Source organism: Loxodonta africana, chromosome 25 (assembly GCF_030014295.1).
Source record: "Loxodonta africana isolate mLoxAfr1 chromosome 25, mLoxAfr1.hap2, whole genome shotgun sequence".
NCBI classification, from domain to species: domain Eukaryota; kingdom Metazoa; phylum Chordata; class Mammalia; order Proboscidea; family Elephantidae; genus Loxodonta; species Loxodonta africana.
Window position 1 is genome coordinate 22,848,349 of NC_087366.1, and position 22,992 is coordinate 22,871,340.

At 36.1% G+C, this 22,992-nt stretch overlaps 1 protein-coding gene across 4 annotated transcripts in view; it reads right to left on the bottom strand.

The window, feature by feature from the left end:
- CEP350 (centrosomal protein 350) overlaps window positions 1-22,992 on the bottom strand; it is a 197,690-nt gene that overhangs the window by 121,506 nt on the left and 53,192 nt on the right. For 3 of the 4 annotated variants that reach the window (XM_064276564.1, XM_010590972.3, XM_064276566.1), the window contains 5 exons: window positions 18,610-18,723; window positions 15,562-15,675; window positions 11,561-11,707; window positions 8,835-9,496; window positions 7,750-7,871 (listed from right to left, as the gene is read on the bottom strand). In XM_064276564.1, coding sequence (XP_064132634.1) covers window positions 7,750-7,871; window positions 8,835-9,496; window positions 11,561-11,707; window positions 15,562-15,675; window positions 18,610-18,723 — 1,159 coding nt within the window. The remainder of the gene's footprint in view (window positions 1-7,749; window positions 7,872-8,834; window positions 9,497-11,560; window positions 11,708-15,561; window positions 15,676-18,609; window positions 18,724-22,992) is intronic. The other variant, XM_064276565.1, reaches the window with a different exon arrangement.

Sequence of the window (22,992 nt, forward strand, 5' to 3'; positions counted from 1 at the left end):
TACAGACCACAGAACACCCAACAGCAGCACATACACATTCTTCTCCAACACACAGGGATCATTTTCCAGGAAAGACCATATTACAGGCCACGAAGCAAGCCTCGATAAATTAAAAAAACATCAACACAATACAAAGCATCTTCTGTGACCGTAATGCTATGAAACAAGAAATCAATAACAGAAAAAGCAAGAAAAAAAATTAAATTCATGGAAACTGAGTAACACTTTACTTAAAAACTACTTGGTCATAGGAGGAATTAAAAATGAACTTAAAAAATTCTTAGAACCAAATGAGAATGAAAACACAACATAACAAAACCTCTGGGACAGAGCAAAAGCAGCACTCGGTGGAAAACTTATAGCAATAAATACATACAACAAAAAAGAAGAAAGACCGAAAATCAATAAATTAATCTGACGACTTGAATAAATAGAAAAGGAACAACAAAAGAAGTCCACAGTTACCAGAAGAAATAATAAACATCAGAGCAAAAATAAATGAAATAGAAAATAACCCAAAACCCAGTGCCGTCGAGTAGAATCAACAAAACTAGAAGTTGGGTCCTTGAGAGAATTAATAAAACTGATAAACTACTGGACAAAGTGACAAAGGAAAAAAATGAGAAGACGAAAATATACAAAATAATGAAATGGGTGATATTACAGCAGAACTAAAAGAGATAAAGAGTATTAGTACAGAATATTATGAAAAACTGTACTCCAACAAATCTGCAAACTTAGAAGAAATGGACAAATTTCTAGAAACACATTATCTACCTAAATTAACTCAAGCAGAGGTAGAAAACCTAAATAGACTCATAACAAAAGAAGAAACTGAAGATGTCATAAGTAAACTCCCAACAAAAACAAAAAACGCCCTGGGCTAGATGGCTTCATTGGAGAGTTCTACCACTCAGAGAAGAGTTGATACCAGTTCAACTCAAAGTATCCCAGAACATAGAAAAGGAATGAATACTCCCTAAATCATTCTATGAAACCAGCACAACCCTAACACCAAACCCAGGCAAAGATACCATAAAAAAAAAAAAATTAGAGACCAATATCTCTCATAAATATAGATGCAAAAATTCTCAACAAAGTCAAATAATAATAATACATCACAATCACGTGGGATTTGCACCAGGGATATAAGGGTGGTTCAACATTAGAAAATCAACGTAATTCACAATATAAATAAAGCAAAGGAAAAGAATCACATGATCATTTCAATTGATGCAGAACAGGCATGTGATAAAATCCAACACTCTTTCCTGATAAAAAAAACTCTCAGCAAAACAGGAAGAGAAGGAAAATTCCTCAGCATAATTAAGGGCATATATACAAAACCAAGAGCCCACATTACTCTCAATGGAGAGAGACTGAAAGCATTCCGCTTGAAAATGGGAAGAAACAAGGATGCCCATTATCACCACTGTTACTCTATATTGTACTAGAAGTCCCAGCCAGAGCTGTAAGGCAAGGAAGGGCAACAAAGCGTATCCAAACTGGTAAGAAAGAAGTAAAACTATCACTACTCACAAATGACAGGTGCCTGACACATAGAAAATTGCAGAAATTCCACAAGAAAGCAAACGATATAGCACCTCCTTAAAATGCTAGAAATAGAAATACTACACAATCTAGCAATCCCATGACCAGGTGTATATCCTAGAGAAATAACAGCAGTGACACAAATAGACATATGCACACTCATATGAGTGAAGCATTATACACAACAGCAAAAATATGTAAACAACCTAAGTATCCAGCAACAGATGGACGGATAAACAAATTGTGGTACATACATGCAATGGAATACTAGTCAATGATAAAGAATAATGATGAGTCCACAAAATACCTTATAACATGGATGAATCTGGGGGACATTATGCTGAGTAAAAAAATCAATCATGAAAAGACAAATACTGTATGATATCACTTTTATAAAAAAAATTAAGAATATACTTACACACAGAAAGCAATATTCTATGATGGTTACCTGGAATGCGAAGAGGACGGAGGGAGAATCACTTACTAGATAGAAGACACCTATTAATTTTGTTGAAGGGAAAGGCAATACATAATACGGGGGAAGTCAGCACAATGTGACCAAGGCAAATGAAGATAGAGAGGGAGGTATGCAAGAATAAAAGGCAGCACGGGTGGCTAACACATGAGGAAATGCTCTCGATTGCTAGCCATTAGAGAAATGCAAATCAAAACTACAGTGAGATACCATCTCACCCCGACATTACTGGCACTAATCAAAAACACTGAAGATAATAAATGCTGGATAGGCTGCAGGGAGACTAGAACTCTTATGCACTGCTGGTGGGAATGTAAAATGGTACAACCACTTAGGAAAACAATATGGCACCTCCTTAAAAAGCTAGAAGCAGAAATACCATACGATCCAGAAATCCGACTCCTTGGAATATATCCCAGAGAAACAAGAGCCGTCTCACAGACATACGCAAGCCTGTGTTCACTGCAGCATTATTCACAATAGCAAAAAGATGGAAACAACCTAAATGCCCATCAACAGATGAGTGGATAAACAAACTATGATACATACACACAATGGAATACTATGCAACGATAAAGAACAATGATGAATCTGCGAAACGTCTCACAGCACTAATGAATCTGGAGGGCATTATACTGAGAGAAATAAGTCAATCACAAAAGGATGAATACTGTTTGAGAGCACTATTCTAAAAACCTATTCTAAAGAAAAGGTTTATACACAGAAAGAAACTAATCTTTGATGGTTACGAGGGAGGGGAAAAATGTGGAGGTAAAAATACTAACTAGATAGTACATAAATGGTAACTTTGGTGAAGGGTAAGACAATACACAATACCAGGGAAGTGTGCACAACCTGACCAAGGCAGTCATAGAAGCTTCACAGACACATCCAAACTCCCTGACAGATCGAGTTAATGGGGTGAGGGTTGGGGACCATGGTCTCAGGGGACATTTAGGTTAATTGGCATAACACAGTTTATATAGAAAATGTTCCACATCTAACGGAGTGAGTAGCACCTTAAGTCTTAAAAGCCTGTGAGTGCATCTACTGGTCCCATCCCAGCTGGAGCAAAAGAGAATGAAGAAAACCAAATATACAAGAGAAAGATTAGTCTAAAGGACTAATGGACCACAACTACCACATCCTTCACCAGACTGAGCCCAGAACAACTAGACAGTGCCTGACTATCACCACTGACTGTTCCGAAAGGGATCACAATAGAGGGTCCCAGACAGAGCAAGAGAAAAATGTAGAACAAAATCCAAATCCACAAAAATAGACCAGACTTACTAGTATGACAGTGGAGATACCCTGAGAGCATGGTCCCCGACACCCTTTTAACTCAGTACTGAAGTCACTCTCGAAGTTTGTGGTACATATACACAATGGAATACTATGCAATAAATAAAGGCTACGGAAAAACACCTCGGGAGACATGTAGCTCAACTAGCATAACATAGTACATAAAGATAATGTTTTACACATCTTAGTGTGATGAGTAGTGTCTGGGGTCTTAAAAGCTTGTGAGTGGCCATCTAAGATACAATTACTGGTCCCTTCCCATCTGGAGCAAAGGAGAGTGAAAGAAACCAAAGACTCAAGGAAGCAATTAGTCCACAGGACTAATGGCCCACAGGAATCACAGCCTCCTCTAACCAGAGACCAGAAGAACTATATGGTACCAAGCACCTTAACCAGGGACACAATAGAAGGTCCCAGTTAGAATGGAGAAAAATGTAGAACAAAACTCAAATTCTTAAAAAAGACCAGACTTACTGGGATAATAGAGACTGGAGGAACCTCAAGATTATCACCCTAAAACACCCTTTTAACCTGGTACTAAAGCCACTCCCAGAGATCACCTTTCAGCCAAATAATGCATTGACCTATAAAATAAACAACACCCGTGAAGAATGTATTCCTTAGAACAATCAACTACATGAGGCCAAACAGGCAACATCTGGCCAAAAGCAAAAGATGAGAAGGCAAAGAGGGACAGGGAAACTGGAAAGATGGAAATGGGGAAGCCAAGGTGGAAATGGGGAGAGTGCTGACATATTGCGGTGACAACAACCAATATTATGAAATAATCTGTGTATTAATTGTTGAATGGGAAACAATTTGCAGTGTAAACTTTCACCTAAAGCACAAGAAAATGTTAAAAAAAAAAAAAAAAGATACTGATAAGTAAAAATACAAAAAGCTTTCAACTGAACTATTTAGAATTCCAATAATGCGGCAGGCACTATGTTGATGGTAGAAGGATAGTTGTTGTTGTTAGTTGTCATCAAGTTGATTCTGACTCATGGTGACCCTAAGTTTGCAGAATATAACTGCTTCACTGGGTTTCCTGGGACCTTTCGGAAGCAGATCAGCCAGCCCCTCTTCCAAGGTGTCTCTGGGTAGATTTGAACTGCCAACCTTTCAATTAGTAGTTGGCCACCCAGGGACTCCTGATAGAGGGATAGAAGACAAAGATGTAAAGACTTAATGGAGTTGATGTAATTCTTACACTTCAAAATCTCAGTATCTAGTAGGGATGATGGAGTAATATAAAAATAAACAATAAACAAATAAATATAAAATACAATTTCGTAAGTTCTAAAACAAAGATATATAAAATTCAATAGGGTGTGGATAAGGGAGCAGCTAAAACAGAATGACAGTATACGTGGGGCAAAGAAAAGAAATGTCATGCTTTTAAGCACAAAGTAACTGAGATATGTTAAACCTATTAATAGGACTGGAGAAGTTAAAAAATGGGGAGATAGAAATTAGAGGCAACATGTTAGACATCACAAGTCAAAGAATTTTGATATTAAAAGAAGGGAGACGAACTGGAGCCAGGTAGTAAGGTCTAGTAACAGATTTGTGTTTGGTTTTGTTTTTTAAATTGGGTAGGAAACTCATAAAAAGGTAAAGATTACGAACTTGTCGCCAGCAGAGTATGTCTGACAACAGTGAAGAGGCTGAGATGAACTGGATAGGAGCACCCTACCTCGAGGTATTCAAATTCAAAAAAAATTTTTAAATTTATTTACGCTTACAGTTTGAAATATGTTTACAACCTTAAGCTAATCATATAAAACACTTCACTTATTGGAAAGCAGTATGTGTAACAGAAGTACAGGCTTCGGAAGTCTAATTGCCTAGTTTAAACCTGTCTCCATCACTAACATTCTGACTTTTGAGAAGGTTACTTAAATTCTAGATACCTTTTAATTCTTCCATAAAACAGGCATAACAGTAGTGCTTAACTCAAGAAATTGTTCTTGTTATTGTTGAGTGCTGTCAAAAGTCAATACCAACTCAGAGCAACCCCATGTGACAGAGCAGAACTGCCCCACAGTTTTTTCTAGGCTGCATTCTTTATGGGAGCAGACTTCCAGGTCTTTCTCCCACAGAGCCACTGGTGGGTTCGAACCTCTTACCTTTTAGTCAGTAGCCAAGTGCTTAACAGTTGTGCCACCAGGGCTCCTTAACTCAAGGAATAAAGGTTAAATTATAATAAGATAATACATGCAAAGCACTTAGATCAGTGCCTAGAACCTAATGAACACTCCATAAATGTCAACTATTTTTATCAATATTATTATGTGTCGCTTAATGACCATTCAGGCAACGTCTGACTGCATGTATGTCCGTGGTCCCATAACTTTATAAAGTTCAGAAATCCCTATCTGAGAACGGGACATAGTAGACATACTTTGCTAAGTATGAAGATCCAATCTGTCTCTTACTAGCTCTCTAGGTCCTCTTCTGACCCCAACCTGAGTCAGCAGAGAGAGGGGGATCCTGCATCCATCTGCGACTGCCTGTCACAACACACCTGCCTCACGCAGTGACTGTGCAGACACCTCCAGAGTCACTGAGGAAGATGCCCCACCAAGGCCACTGCCCCACTCAGCCCGGGCTGCGTGTGACGCCTGAGCCTGAGGCTACAGCTTCTCCTGTGGTGGCTACTGCCGAGAGGTCTGGGCTGTGCCAGCAGTGGGGAGGAGAAGCAAGAAAGGTGGCCAGAAAAGGAGGCTGAGGTGGAGGAGCAGGTGAAGGAGGGACAAGGTGGGGCTAGAAAAGTTAAAAGCCCATCAGGTGGGGTGAGGAAGGCAGGCAGGGAAGAAGGAAGGGATGGTAGCCAGTGGCTGAATGGCGAATACACCACCATGGGTGGGGAGGTGGGGCCGGGCACGGGTCTCAGAGACCTGGTGGTGACCACGGAGAACCTGCGGTGACAGGGCCAAAGATTTCAAGCAGACCTTTCTCAGGGCGGTGGTGGAGCAGTCCTGGGCCACCCGGTGACTGTCCTGTGTGCCTCTCTCCTGTATATAATATGGTGTTTGCACAACATCCAAATCACATAATGTCCTATTTCACAGAACATATTGCTGACGTTAAACAAGGCATAGCTGTGTTCTCTTAGAGGGGGGGAGGAGGGTGGCACAAAGAGGACCGTGTGTATTAACCCAAAACTGGAAGGTGATTTGATTTCTATTTGTACATACTCAAAGAAGACTTTCAAAATCTTTTTCTTTTCCAAAATGGTAACTGCTAAGTATAATCTATAAACATGTAATCTCAAAATCACCTTAACTTCCATGCTCAAATAGTTATTTTCTTACTTTATTGTAAACAATATATTAAAACAACAAAAAATACTTCAAGATATTTTAAATAAATATTTTATAAAATAACTTTTTAAATAACTAAGATAAGGTCTTCCACATCCTCAACATGAAAGCAAATCAAATCAGTTCCTAGTCCTTCTTTATGTGTTCACATGTGTATCCAAATACAGTTCTTGAAAGGTAAGGTGGATAAACTGGTATGAGTCATACGAAGAAATTTTGAATAGTAATTGATATATAAATATCTTTTGAAAATTATTGACCACAAACACTTTAAAATATTAATTTCACTGTGATTAATTTATCCAATAAACTATTATTGGGTACTTAGTTCAGAGAAGTCAAGAGTGCTTCCAACTATAGGTAACTCCCAGAGGAACTGATATTTACACTGGACATTGAAGGACAGGGAAAATTTGTACAAGTAGAGTAGGGCAGGAGACAAGTACAGATATATACCATGCTTCAGCATCCATCAGAAAATACTAGTTTCTAAGTAAACCTCTTTCTGCCCTCTTGTTCACACCAAAGGTCAGTCAACAAAATTCACCAGGCATCTTAAGACCACTATATTAAATTTCTACCACCTGTTTGTCAGTTTGTCGTATTGTGGTGACTCGTGTGTTACCACAATGCTAGAGGCTATACCATCAGTATTTCAAATACCAGCAGGGTCACCCATGGTGGACAAGTTTCATTGGAGCTTCCAGATTAAGACAGACTAGAAAGAAAAGCCCAGCGATCTACTTCTGAAAATTAGCCAATGAAAACCTCCTTATGTATCACAACAGAACACTGTCTGACTCGCTTGCTTTGGACACATCAGAATAATCACTAGAAGAGGATGCCATGTTCAGTGAAGTAGAGGGCCAAGAAGGATGTAGGAGATCTTCAGTAAGATGAATCGGCACCACAGCAGCAACAATGAACTTGAACATGCTGGAGATTCTGAGGATAAGGCAGGACCAGGCAATGGTTCATGCTGTTGTATATGAGGCGCCACGAGTCAGAGTCGACTCAATGGCAGCTAATAACAACATACTAAATTTCATGGGAAGAACAAACCTCAGTCATCTTTCATTCTTCCCTTTTTACCTTGCAAGAGGCTGTGAAGGTTCTGACAGAGACATGTCACTGCTGGAAGATGCACTTGGGGGACGTTCCTGCACTTTGTTTTCTTTGTCAGATTCTCCAGATGGCTGATACCCCGGTCTGGCCTAAGAGAAAAGGACATCAGATTTATCTGACTCCCATCACAAAAATATATTTAGAGCACACATAAAGTAAACATTAAATCACTTCAGCTTTACAAAGATTATAAAACATAGGATTTTTTTTCCCTTAAATAAAACCAACTCAAATTTAGCTTGTCTTAAAAATAGCCATGAGAATTAATAGGAAAACTGCATCTGAACTGTAGTAAGAGCAGCTAATGTTAACTGTGTAATTTAGAGGAAGTACCAACATTTCTAACCCTCATTTTTACCTGATAGATGAAGATAATAGTAGTATCCACCTTCTCAGGGTTGTGAGGGTTTACTGAAGCTTCAGCCTAACAGTTATGTGGCACATGGTAAGTACTCAATGTCATTAAGCTTAAAAACATCAGCAATATTAATAAAATTATCACACTAAACTAGGATATTCTCTAATTTCAGCAGAGATCACAAAAGTAAGTTTTTCATTTATATACTCTAACTTTATTTGCTCAGTACTATGATGAAAATTGAGCCCTGGTGGCACAGTGGTTAAGAGTTTGGCTGCTAACCAAAAGGTTGGGAGGTTGAAACCAGTTGCTCCTTACAAACCCAATGGGGCAGTTCTACTCTGTCCTATAGGGTTGCTATGAGTCAGAATTGACTCAGTGGCAACAGGCTTTGTTTTTTTTTTTTCTTTTTTATGATGAAAACTAGACAGGGATATAACTCACAGCAATGACACGATGAACAGAGAGATCAGTGATAATCACTCTCGGAAATTCACTCAGCTCTTATTTTCCATTATATTTCACCACATTACTCTTCACATACAATACATTTCATGAAAGGTCATCATTATTACGAATACTGTGTAAGTACTCCCCGAATATTAGGAATGGTGGGTAACTTTTAAATAGTATGGCAAAGAAGCTTTTCCTAACCATGAATTACTCCACTTTGTATTTCTGTCCCTACTATTACCTGTGTTTCCTGTGTAGCATGCTGTTGTTGTGATGGCTCTTCAAGGAAGGTCTTTTCTAATAACAATTTGGAATAAGTTTCCTGTAGTCGCCTAGTTGCTGATGGCTCAGAAGGAGGCACATTTTTTACTTTAGTAAAGGCTTCTTTCTGTTTTCGGTACAGTTCCTGTAATCGCTTATTCTTCTGTTCAGTGGCCTCCTTTTGAGCCTTCTTCTCTTCATTTTGTTTCCTCTTCCTCTCCTCCTGCTGTCTAACAATGTACTGTCGTACCTCATCTGTGTCATAATGGCGCTTTTTGGAAATAACAGGGGGATCTTCATTAGCTGTTGTTTTGTCAGGTTTTCTTTTTACTGGGCTATGACTCCTAGGAGCTTGGACTGGTGCTGATAACTTCTGATTCTGTAGCTCTCCAGTCTCCTGCCTTGCAGTCTGTGATACAGAATCCAGCTGCAGGTCATCAAGAATTCCACGAATTTCAACAGGTAAAAAGTCCTTATTTAAGGCAGTATCTTCCTCTTGTTTATTATCCAGAAGAGATGGAGCTAATTTCTTTATATTATTTTCAGACCGAGCTCTACTTCTTGAACGTTCTGAGCTTTGTGGAAGACGTCTATGTGAAACATTCAACCTGGGATCAGATTCTGCTCTTCCAATGTGACTCCCTGCAAAGCATGAACTGTTAATGATACATTAAAATGCTATGGTCATTCCTAAGGTTTATTATACTAAGGAGAAAATTATGGAATTTCACTTTATCTTAAACTCAAATTCAAATCTCCTACGACTCAAGTCTTCCCAAGAGCATTATAGAAGGAACAAAAAAGCTCCTTTTTTAGCAGTAAGAGAAGAATCTCAATCTTTTGAAAAACTACTTGACTTTTTTTTTTTAATGTATCTTTTAACATTTCTGAAATAAGGACAGATCTTATGGTTGATGAACATATTTACCTACTCCTTACCCACTCACCTAAAGAAGTTATTAATAAATCAGTTATCTTTTATTAAAAGGTATCCTAATTAGAATTAGAATATGAAAAAAATACCTTAAGAATCTTAAAAATAATTATAATTTTAAAAAACTTTGCAAAGACCAGACTGGATATGAAAAATCCAAATCATAATATAGAATTAGAATATGAAAAAAATACCCCAAGAATCTTAAAAATAATTATAATTTTAAAAACTTTGCAAAGACCAGACTGGAAATGAAAAATCCAAATCATAATAAGGGCAATGAAAATATTAATTTTTCTGAAAGTTCTTGCTACACAGTAGGCACTTGATAATTATTTGTTGAATAAATGAATGAATGCGAAGTCTCCACAACTCTCTAATAAATGACAGAAAAAATTAAACATATGGAATACTGTTTTATCACCTAAATGTCCATTGATGTGACTGCAAATGCCCGTGAGTTTACTGACAAGCTAGATTAAAGAGGAGCAAATATAAAGTGTACTGTATTTTTACACAAATAATGCGCCTAACACTCCCTCACTATTTTCATAAATAAGCTATGCTGCACATTCTAAGCTATGGGCGCATTATTTATGTGGGTGCCTTATTTGCGAAAAATATGGTATATTAACCTCTACATGCCAGATTACAGTTGTGATTGCATTTCTTACTGAATCCATTCCAGAAACTCAAATGACTTGAGCCAAGTTTTGCTGATGAAACGGAAACCTGCCCCGTAGGTATTTATATACTTTCATTTCTAAAAATTAATGCTTATGAAAAGTAACTAGTTATTTCAAATAACATCTAAAATACTTCAAAAAGAGAAAAGCAATGAACTCAAGGTTCAGACTCAAGAATTCTGGATCCTAGATTGAATTTTACCACCCATAAACTATATACCCTTGAGAAAAATCACTTCTCTCTCAAAGCCTGTCTCGTAAATCTGTCACACACACACACACACACACACACACACACACACACACACCCACACACCAAAAATCTAACCTTGTAAATATCTGAATGAGACACACTGGACTTCATTCTCTTAAGGTCCCTAAAATTCTAATATCATTTGATTAAAATAATGCTTTTATAGTCACAATAATGACCAGCTGTTATTAATGTAACATAAACAGAATTCTTAATAAAGATGACCATAATACCTATATGCTGGTATTATCTACAGCCAAGCCCAATAGAACATTTTTTCTTTTTTGAGCTATATTCACAAAACAAAGCAAAGCCCTAAATACCTTTCTCAAAAGAGTATTTTCACCTTCTCTAAGTAGTTATACGAGCCCTGGTGGCGCAGTGGTTATGTGATACGGCTGTTAACCAAATGGTCGTAGTTCAAATTCACCAGCTGCTCCTTGGAAACCCTACGGGGCAGTTCGCTCTGTCCTATAGGGTCGCTATAAGTTGGAATCAACTCGAGAGTAACAGGTTTCGTTTTGGTTTGGGACTAAGTACTTACACAGAAAGGATCCTTGGTGGCGCAGTGGTTAAGTGCTTGGCTGCTAACTGAAAGGTCGGCGGTTTGAACCTACCAGCCACTCCTTGAGAGAAAGATGTGGAAGTCTGCTTCTGGAAAGATTTACAGCCTTGGAAACCCTATGGGGCAGTTCTACTCTGTCCTACAGGGTTGCTATGAGTCAGAATCAACTTGACGGCAATGGGTTTGGTTTAAGTTCTTACATAAACAATTTTTATTCATTTTTCCCAACAATTTTGTTTTTCTTACAATTTTAATTACAGCTGCTCACCAGATTTAGTAGTTCTTTCTCTTCCACTTCTGTCACTTGATACTGTTCTTCGCTCCTTTTGTTCCATTCTGGGTGCAGGTCCCAGAATCTTCTTTACTAATTTTTGTCCATCTCGCCAAGAAGACGTACTTATCAGACGACTATTACCTAAAATACATATATATATATATATTGCATTGAATTTAAAACTTAAATTTTAGCTCTAAGAAATATATCTACACAACCATGCAGGTTTTGTAATTATGGTCATCTTCCATCCAAGTCAAAAAGTTTAGAGTCTAATTTTATTTTTAACCCTAAACCTCCGAAGTGAACTAAGTTTGTTTAAATCATGATTTACCCACATATTTAAAAGTAAGTGTAAAATACTTTGAACATTAAGAACCAAGTATTAATGATGCCTCAAAATCTCAAAAGTTAAGGCACCGAACTAACAATTTTGGCACAGAACAAAAAATACCTTAACTATAATAAGTGGTTTACCAATACCTGGCACAGTACCAGGCACATGGTAAAATCAATGTTTGCTAAATGAATAACTGACTTAACTGAAGCATCAGGAAAAAAATCTAAGGAAACATTTAACAGTTAACAGTGATTAGCTCTGAAAGTGATGGTATTATAGGGACTTTCATATTGTATTTTACTACCTTCTTAGGAATAAAATAAAGCCATTCAAAAAATAAGTATAATCAATATTTTAACACATAAGAGTTAACATTGTTAACGTTATAAATGCTGCTCTGATTACAGAAGTTCATAAAAATATGAGTGTTACAATAAACATAGCTATTTTAATAGGAGAAAAACATTTCATTTACTAGCTCTAGATTATAAGTAAAATTAGACATCACCTCAAAACAATGCCTAAAAAAAAAAAAAAGACATTAAAAACTGTTTACAAAATTAAAACTATAAAAATATAAATATGAAGTAAATACACAAAAAGTGGTTAAATACAAAGCGAATATAAGAAATTAAATGAAAATGAAAATAATGAAGGAGTACTTTAAGCCTATTTAAACTAGAAAAAAATATTTTTACATTAACAATTGTCAATGTTAATGAAATTACAGTACAATCATTCTACTTATACATTGAAATATAAATTGGTACAGTTTGTTTAAAAAAAAAAAAGCATAGTATTATGTGTCGGGATCCCAAAATTATTCATTTCCCTTGATCAAATAATACAACTAAGAGAAATGTATCCAATAGAAATAATCCAGAAGAATGAAAATGTTCCCATTTCAATTTTTATAATATCAGAAGTAACCTAAATATTAAAGAATGGCAAATAGTTATTTAAATTGTGTATCTACTAGATGGAGTATTATGTGGCCATTTCAAATTACAAGTTCCATAAGAAATAACAGAAACTGTCTTGAGAAAAGATGCTAAGAGAAAAAGATAAAATTCTATGTATACAATGATTACATTTAGATATTACTGTGATTTTAAAACTACTGTAATAGATAAACTAATACTAGTATACTATTTGTCAGGTGATGGTTTTATGTTTTCTTCTATTTTTCAAGTTCTCTGTAATGTTGTTTCATTGTATTTATAATAAAAGACATTCCATTTACAGTTTCTTAAAAAAGGGCTTTAATTTAAAAGTTTAAACGTAAGTTTTAATGAAAACACCTATTATAAAGATAGGTCAATTAAAACACGTGCTATTTACTTTAAAAAAAAAATGTTTTGGGACCTTGTTATTAACCTTAAATAGTCTCTCTAAAATACTGAGTTTTAAGTCTATTGCTCAATCTATTTATAAGAAACTATGTTCTTAAGCAAAATGAGAGAACAGACTTCTCATCAATTTCAGCTTAATTTTCTGAATCAAAAGCAAGCAACCATGAATATATTGTGTAGTTATTTATAAACGCTGGCTCCTGAATATGCTCTATGGTTTTTCTCTAAAATGGCTTTCTGAAATAGTCTCACACAGTCATTAGCAGAAAAGAGAGGACTTTCACTATAGATAAACTGTTAACAGCACATTTAGTGACTATCTAGGTCATTGCCACAGTGGATACATGGGAATTAGCCTTCCACAAAACTGGATAAATACATGATCAGTGTTCATAAGCTTTAGTGGTCCCTGTGCTTCATTCCCAACTATGTCCCTAACAATGGTACTAAATAGTGTCACAATAAAAACAATATTTTTTTTAATGTAAGAATCAGTTTAGTTTACACTAATATAATAATCCCACAAAAATTTTATTTTTTATTTGTATACAGCAGGGTCACTCTATTATGACATTTACAGTTAACAATGGCTATCACAAAATGTTACTTGCCATTCCATTGATTAGTCTAGGTCCCTGAGTGGCACAAATGGTTTGCACTCAACTATTAACTTAAATGTTGGTGGTGTAAACCACCCAGCAGTGCCATGCAAGAAAGGCCTGATGATCTGCTGTTTTAAAGATTACAGCCCAAAAAACCTATGGAGCAGTTCTACTGTGCAACACATGGGGTTATCATAAGTCAGAATCAACTTAATGGCAATGAGTTTTCTGGTTTTTACTGATTAGTCTATGACCTGAAAATCCCCACTACCTGGCCAAAAACTGGTGCCCGATCACTATCGTTCTGTGTTTCCATAACACCTTATCCTAACATTCATCACACTTTATAACTATTAATACAACTATTTTCCTGACAAGATTATAAGCTTCACTAGGGCAGAACCTCAACAAGATGGACTGACACAGTGGGTGCGACAATGGGCTGAAGAATAACAACGATTGTGAGGATAGAGCAGGACCGGGCAGTATTTCGTTCTCTGTTGTACACTGAGTCGTTAGGAGTCAGAACCAACTTGACAGCATCTAATAACAACAACATGGCAGAAGCTGTGTCCACCTTGCTTACCGTTGTACCTCAGACATTTCAAGTGCTCAAAAATAATTGTGCAATGAATGTATGAATGATTGATTTAGAATGTTTCTAAACTCAAAGTGGCAAGCTCTGTTTCTCTACTCCCTCTTGGCCCAAATTATTCACTGACTTGAGTCTCTCATTGCCGTCGAGTCAATTCTGACTCGTAGCAACCCTATAGGACAGATTAGAACTGCCCCATAGAGTTTCCAAAGAGTGCCTCGTGGATTCGAACTGCCGACCTTTTGGTTAGCAGCCGTAGCACTTATAAGTGACTTGTGTATGACATATTACATAGCCATTTTCAGTATAGCCAGAAATAATAATAATTAATGGACTCATAGCTACCATCTGAGGGCTTCCCATGTGCCAGGTACCACACTGGATGTTTCTAGTTATTAACTTTTAGTTCTCACAACAAGATTGTGACATAAGTGCTACTGCTTTCCCATTTTGCATATGGGGAAACTGAGGCATACTGAAATTAACTAATTTATCAAAGGATCACATTTAGACAAGACAGAGCCAGGTTATAAACACAGGCAATCTGGATCCAGCCTGCAATGTTAACCACTATGGAACTAGGGAATTCTCTTTCTCCCAGTCTTGAACCATTCACAGTGTGACAACTGCTGGTTTGGTCTGTCATATTTCTGTTGTGCAACATTTATTCTCTCATGAGAAAAAGTGGGGGATGTGATAGTCATGAGCAATCTCCTTGGATATAAAAATTCACTACATAAAAATCACTCCCTTTTATCTGGTTTATTTCTATTAGTAACAGTAATGAGAGACGAAAAACTTTTGGGGGCAATAGATTTTACTCCATATGGTAAACATATAACTCACGCATGGTGACACATAGCTTCACAGGTATATACGTATATGAAAACTTATCAAACTGTACACTAAATACGTACAGTTTATTCTATGTCAATTATAGCTCAGTAAAGCACACATAAACACACACAAAATGATAAATAAAATGTACTGAATATTTACATGTGCCAAACAATAAGAACATTTGGTAACAGATATTTATATCCATATAGATGCCATTTCAGTGACATGTAATTTCAAGAGACATGATATTGAGAAAACGAACTAACCTGTTTTGCATTCTGGACTTGATAACTGTGTTGCCTTTTGGACTTTTCGTACTGGTTTGACCACTTTCTTCTCTTTACTTTTTTCAGCAGGTTTCTCTTTTATAGAGATATCATCTGAAAAGCAGAAATATTTACAACAATACTGTGATGATTTCCACATACCCACCCACCCTCCCCACTGTAGGAAAAATCAATATATATGATTTAGAGGGAGAAAGAAATCTCACTGAAGCTATTTTTATGACCCATTACAAGCTACAAATGCTCAGACAAGATGAGAGAAGGGGGAGGTCAAGGGTGACTCAAGATCTTGGGTCTGAACAATTAGAAAGATAGGATTAACTGAGATGGAGAGCCTAGCAGAAGAGCAGGTTTAAGGGATATATCATGAGCTCCAGTTTGGATATACTAAGCTTGAGAAGCCTATTATATATCCAAAGGTGATATAGTTAGCAGCTGGATATGAGTCTGATTTCAGGGGAGAGATGTGAGCTACAGACATAAACTTGGGAATCATCAGTATCAGTAAATGTGTAAAGCCTTGGGGCTAGGTAAGCTTGCCTAGCATAGTGTTTAAAAAAAAAAAAGATCCACCTATTAAGGCCAGTGCATGCCAGTGTTTACAGATAAAGGATTTGATTAGAATAAAAACTGAAAAGGAATAGGTAGACTTAGGAGGAAAACCAGGTATTTATGGCATCCTTTTTAAATATCTTAGGAAGGAGCCCTGGTGGCAGTAGGTAAACACTTGCTGCTAACCAAAACGTCAGCAGTTGGAACCCATCAGTCATTCCACAGGAAGAAGATGTAGCAGTCTGCTTTCATAAAGATTATAGCCTAGGAAACCCTATGGGGCAGTTCTACTCTGTCCTACAGGGTCGCTATGAGTTGGAACCAACTTGATGGTAACGGCGGTAGAGGGAGGTATAAGAAGAACATGGCAACAGAATTGAGGGAAGACTTATTAAAAATCTGCAATATGCAATAACACAAGCTTGCGTGCTGAAAGTGAAGACGACTTGAAGCACCTACTGATGAAGGTCAAAGACCACAGCCTTCAGTATGTATGGATTACACCTGAACGTAAAGAAAACGAAAAGCCTTACAACTTGACCAATAATCAACATCACAATAAATGGTGAAAAATTCGAAGTTGTCAAGCATTTCATTCTACTTGGATCAACAATCAATGCCCATGTAAACAGCAGTCAAGAAACCAAATGGCACATTGCGTTAGGCAAATCCATGGCAAGAGACCTTTTTAAACTTCTAAAAAGGAAAGATGTCTTAGAAGAAATACAACTGGAACGCTTCCTAGAAACAAGGACGGTGAGACTTTGTCTTACTCATTTGGACATATCATCGGGAAAGACCAATCACTAGAAAAGGATATCATGTTTGGTTAGGTTTAGGGTCAGCAAAAACAAGGAAAACCCTCAATGAGATGGACAGATTGACACAATAGCCTCAGCAATGGGCTCAAACATATCAGAGATCAGAGAGATAATGCAGGACCAGGCAACATTTCATTCTGCTTTACATAAGGTCGCCGTGAGTTATTGCCAACTGAACAACAAGATATCAAGCAATGATGTTCAAGGAAGAATTGACCCATCATGCCAAATGTTGCTCAGAGAACAAGTAAGATGACGACTGAAAATTAAAATTTGGATTTGGCAATAAGGAAGTCATTGCTGATCTTAATAATAGCAGTACAGGGAGAAATAGGGACAAAAACTTAACAGAAAGAATTCAAGAGACAAAGGAAGGAAAAAACTTGAAAGCAATGAGTATAAGGCAACTTTCTGCAGTTCCGCTATAAACAAAGGGAGAAACAGGGCCAAAACAGGGGTTCTTTTATGATGGCTGAGATAACAGCATACTATCAACAGTACACTGATGGGCATAACCTGGTAGAGAGGGAAAACTTGACGATGCAAAAGAAAGGAGGTAAGTGCTGAAGTAATGCCCTTAAATACACAATAGTAAATGGAATCTAAACACAAGCAGAGGGGCTGGTCTTAGCTAGCAGCACAGAGTCTCATCCACCATAACAAGAAAGAAGGCTGAGTATAATAGGCAAATCTCTTTAAGAATTCGTTCACGTATGTCATTCTACTAGTCTGTAATGATACTATTCTATGAGGTACTATCCTATTTTACAGATGAGAAAACCAAAAAAGAGAAGTTATGTAATACAGCCAGCACACACAGCTAATAAGTGGCACAGCCAGAATTTGAACTCTTGCAAGATGGTTCCAAAGTCTTTGTTCTTATTATTACATTTTGCATCCTTGCCACATAAGAACAAATTTTCTGAATAGTGTTCCAATAAAACTAGACTGAACATTTAATGACCATAAAAAGTATTAGTAGACTCTCTATAAGTGCTTACTAGAAAGATCTCAGGCTTTAGAATCAGATAGGGGTGGCTCTGAATCTTGCCTTCAATTCATAACTATGTAACCCTGGGCAAATTACTCTTTTCTTCAACTGTAAAAAATGCAGATGATTAAGTACCCAGCATCATGCCCAAAATCATATTAGGTACTCAATAAGTACTAAATTATCATGATCCTGTTCCATTTCACTTTTTTTCCCCCCATAGGTTCCTCCTATTTCCAGTTCTCTAATATTATTCCCTTCCTTTTTTTATAATGTTTATTTCTCTTACTGCATTCTGCGCGCATGTTAATATCTTAACTGCAGCCTGCCAAATTACTGACCACTTGAAAGATCTTGGATGCTTAGTAGAAGAGAACTTTAACTAGACTTGTCTCCAAATCAGACAGGCCTCATTCTGAAAGCACCTCAGTTTAAAAATAGCCTGGAGTCTGTCTCATCAGCCATATAGGCTAATTTTAACACTGGAGCAGAGCCTAAACGTGGCTCACAGAGCCTTATGACTGAAACCATCACTACTGCAGTATACCATGCAGTTAGAAAAGGGAAATATTTTTAGTTTTGTGACAATTTTATATTTAAACATTATAAATGAGATGGAATGGATAATAAAACACTCAAAACAAAAGAAAGCTCCACTCTCACCTGCAAAGTGTAGTGCTAAGTCTCGATACAGTTCTCTACTCATGTTTTGAAACTCAGCCTCCTGCCATACTTTCCCATCAGGGGTTCGAATCTTGGTTTCTGAAGGGTTGAAGCCTAATAATACATACCAACAATAGAGAATATTCTCATCAAAGTTGCTTTGTAAGTTTTATTTGTTATACTTTTTTTTTAATTTGAGATTTAATTTAAAAACCAGAAAATTCACCCCTTTAAAATGTACAATTCAGTGGTTTTTAGTATATTCATAAAGTTGTGTAACTATCTCCACTAATTCCAGACCCCATTAGTCACTGCCACCTCCCTCCAGCCCCTGACAATCACTAAACTACTTTCTATGTCTGTGGATTTGCCTACTCTTTACATTTTATATAAATGAAATCATACAATACATGGCCTTTTGTGTCTGGCTTCTTTCACTTAACATATTGTTGTCAAGGTTCATCCATGTTGCTGCATGTATCAGTACTTCATTCCTTTTTATGGCTGAATATTACTCCATTGTATGATTATATACATTTTGTTTATTCATTCATCAGCTGATGGACATTTGGGTTGTCTCTACTTTTTGGCTATTTTGAATAATACTCTTATGAACACTGGAGTCCAAGTTTTTGTGTGGACACGTTTTCAATTCCCTTAGGTATAAACCTAGGAATGAAACTGCTACGTCACACACTCTATGTTTACCTTTTTGAGGAACTGCTAGACTTTTTCCAAAGAAGCTGTATCATTTTACATTCTCACTAGCAAAGTATGAGGGTCCCAATTTTTCCACATCTTAGTCAACACCTGTTACTGCCTGTCTTTTTTTATTATAGCCACCCTAGTTGATGTGAGGTGATATCTCATTGCGGTTTTGATTTGCATTCCCCTAATGATTTTGAGCAGTTTTATAAGTTTTTTAAAAAGGAATGTATAATTAGCTACCACATAATGTGCTGACAAATATTGTTTGAAAAAAAGTGAACTGTGAGGTAAAGCAATATACATTTATTCTAAAAGACTGAAATGGAGAAGCACTATAAAGGAATGTCAATCATAAATCATGGATATCAGAGAGACAAAATACCCTTTTCAACATTCTTCTTTTCTTTGAAGACAGGTGTTAATGCCACCATCTGTCTGTTTTTGCCTATGGCTGTACAAATGGACAAACTGTGCTGTCTACATAGGCAAAATGTGCCTCAAGTGTGGAAAATAGGTCTTTAAAACATACTTGTTCAATTTCTCAAAAAACATCATACATGTCCCATTTCTTAGGACTTACCATTCAGATTTATCATTTCAAACTTATTACTAGTCTTTAATGTTATTCTACAAGATAATAAAATAATAAATATCGACATTATATAAAATATAATTATACACGTACACATGAAGGGTGGGTGTAGGGACTTCAGGACAAATATTTAAAATAGTAAATTGCTTTGTAATAAAAATAATTTTATGTTTTAAAGCTTAAAAAAAGGCAACAAAAATAAACTCTGAATATGTGGCTTCATATCATACTGATTCCATCACTAATTAAAATTATTCATCTTTCTCTCTTTTATCCTCTCATAGCACTATTAACTTGCCTCTTCCAAAGCACTTATCACCTTATACTTACTACCACCCTTCCCACATTTAAAGTTGTTTTAGGGATGGAACCCTAACTAATTCATAATTGCAAAGAAGGAACCAATATTTATGGGTAACCAAATAAATATTTGTAGAATTAAATCAATGTAAAGAATAGGCTGGAGTCAAAAAGTGGTAAAAGCACTTTAGAGGTGTTAGCTAAAATGTACTAGTAAATTAATTACCATGTCTAACAGAAACTAATCTATTCTGCCCTTATTGTGCCTATTCTGCCCTCAGGCACAATAAAATCCATTAAACCCATTACCATCGAGTCGATTCCAACTCATAAAGACCCTTTAAGTTACAGTTGAACTGCCCCATAGGATTTCCATGGAGCAGTTGGTGAATGTGAACTGCTGACCTTTGGTTAGCAGTCGAACACTTAACCACTGCGCCACTTAATCTCACCCGAAGTTTGTGGTAAAGGGCACATGATTATATTTATATCTATTTAAGAAAAAATATATAAGCACAGTCTTCAGTCTATTGTAAATACAGTTTACCAAAAGAAAGTGTGACAATTTCATGCAGATCTATCTCTTTTTCTCTTCGCCACCACCTTCGTCCCATTTCTCTACATTTGATTCTATGCTTTTCTTTCTCCTTTGCTCTTTAGAGAACATTTATCTCTTATGGGAGTCTTTCTTTGTACTTGATCCTTACTTGTAAGTTAACTTTAAGAAGTTTTCAATATCTGCATCAGCTTCTTTTTCTGTCCTCAGGCCTTTATTTCTTCTTCCTTTTCCATCTTTTTTTTAAACTACTGGTTGCATTTACTGAATAGAGTAAAAAAATTTACTGTGCAGCTACTTATGTCCAGGACACTGTACTAGGCTCTGATATAAAATAAAGCTGGCCAAGATAGCAACTAACTACAACACAAGAAACACATAAACACCATTTGTGCTTACCACTTCAAATTTTAAAACGTAATAATACTTCCTATGACTCCTTAAAAAAAAAAAAAAGACATAAAACATCAGTGAAAAACTACGGTTCAGAGTTGTGCTGCTTAGTATGCAAACAACTGAAAAAAAAAAAAAAGAGGATGAAAATAAACACATACATAAAAAAAACCAAAAACCCAAACCCAGGGCCATCGAGTCGATTCCTACTCATAGCAACCCTATAGGACAGAGTAGAATTGCCCCATAGAGTTTCCAAGTGGCACATGGCGGATTCAAACTCTGGAAGGATACATAAATTGTTAACACAAGTAACCTCCAGAAATGGGACCAGGTAGTTGAAGCACAAGAGTAACACTTATCAAGGTATAATCTTTTTTATCTTTTAAACTGTGAATCACATGAATTTATTACATATTCAGAACAAATTAAAATGTTACTTTACAATATAGTATATTAAGATGCTTTTAATTTACACTGTCAACAAGATGACAGGAAAAGAGTTCTTTACTATCGAAGAAAATAAATCTATTGCTTAGGACACTGCAAAACACTTTCTGTAATGATTTCTAAAATGTATGCTACATTTAATAAGTGAGTCCCACAGAAGTTATATTTGTAGAATATTTTAATATAAATACTAGCAGGTTAAAAAATTAGTACAGGACTATGCAAAATCCAGTCACCAACTATAAGAAAGTTATATTTAAAATTTTTACTTTGGTTCCTTAGATTGTTTTTTAAGATTTTTGCTGCTTTTGAAATAAAACATGAATTCAAATCGACCATCTTAACTCTGCCTTAGTGGAATAAGCTATTTCAGAACTTTGACTTGTGGAACGAACAAATCTTAAATGTATAATCTGCATTTAACAGACGTGACATACGTCTAGCAGAGGTTTGGGGAAATCACTATCCTAGAACCAACAAGAGCATTTTGACCTTACCATTTGCTGTTTGCTCTGCCAACAGTGTTGACAGTTATTACATGGTATGCAAATGACTACAAGGATACAAAAGAATTTTATTAATGATATATTAAACAATTCTAGACCACAGAACAATTCTTCAATATTCTAAAGGTAACTGCTCACAATATTGTCACATAGTAGCTAGAATGAAATGCAATTATCCATCTCTTATCTAATTCACAATAAATATCACTAGCACAAAATGAAACATAATTCCTAAAATGGTACACAGTAAGATTTGCTTCAGAGAAAAACATAACTAAAAACATTTTAGGAGTATCAAAAATTACAAAAACTGATCAGAAAAAAAATTCTTTGGTAGAAAAACATAAAGCAAAATTGACTCTAGCAAACACTGTCCTTAGTGTTAGTGACTTAAAACTGACTCAAGAAACAAATTTTGACAAAATTTTAATCTGCATTAAGTTTATCGAGAGAAATCGAACTTGGAGGAAATGTCCACAGAAGAAAGGCTACAATGGCAGAAGTTTTAATGACAGAAGTCTACCATGGACTAACATTGGTCAATTAATCAACTCCTCATTGTAAACTTTACATGGTTAACCCTGTGAAAATAATTTCAGGAACACAAAAATAAAAATAGAAAAACTACAAACTCCTTAAAACTACCATATCTAAAAACCTGAATTTACAAAAAAAGAAATGTAGCTCTGGAAAGCATTTTCTCAATGAAAATTTGTCAATGTTGGTATAAATCTGATTTAAATGTCTGTTTTTTTTAAACATGGAGCAGGGAACCCTTGGCATCAAAACTCAATGGTCAAAATAACAACAGGATCAACATGTCAGTATCAAAATATTCTGTGCCCAAATATTCACTAGGAATTGGCTGAATTATTTCT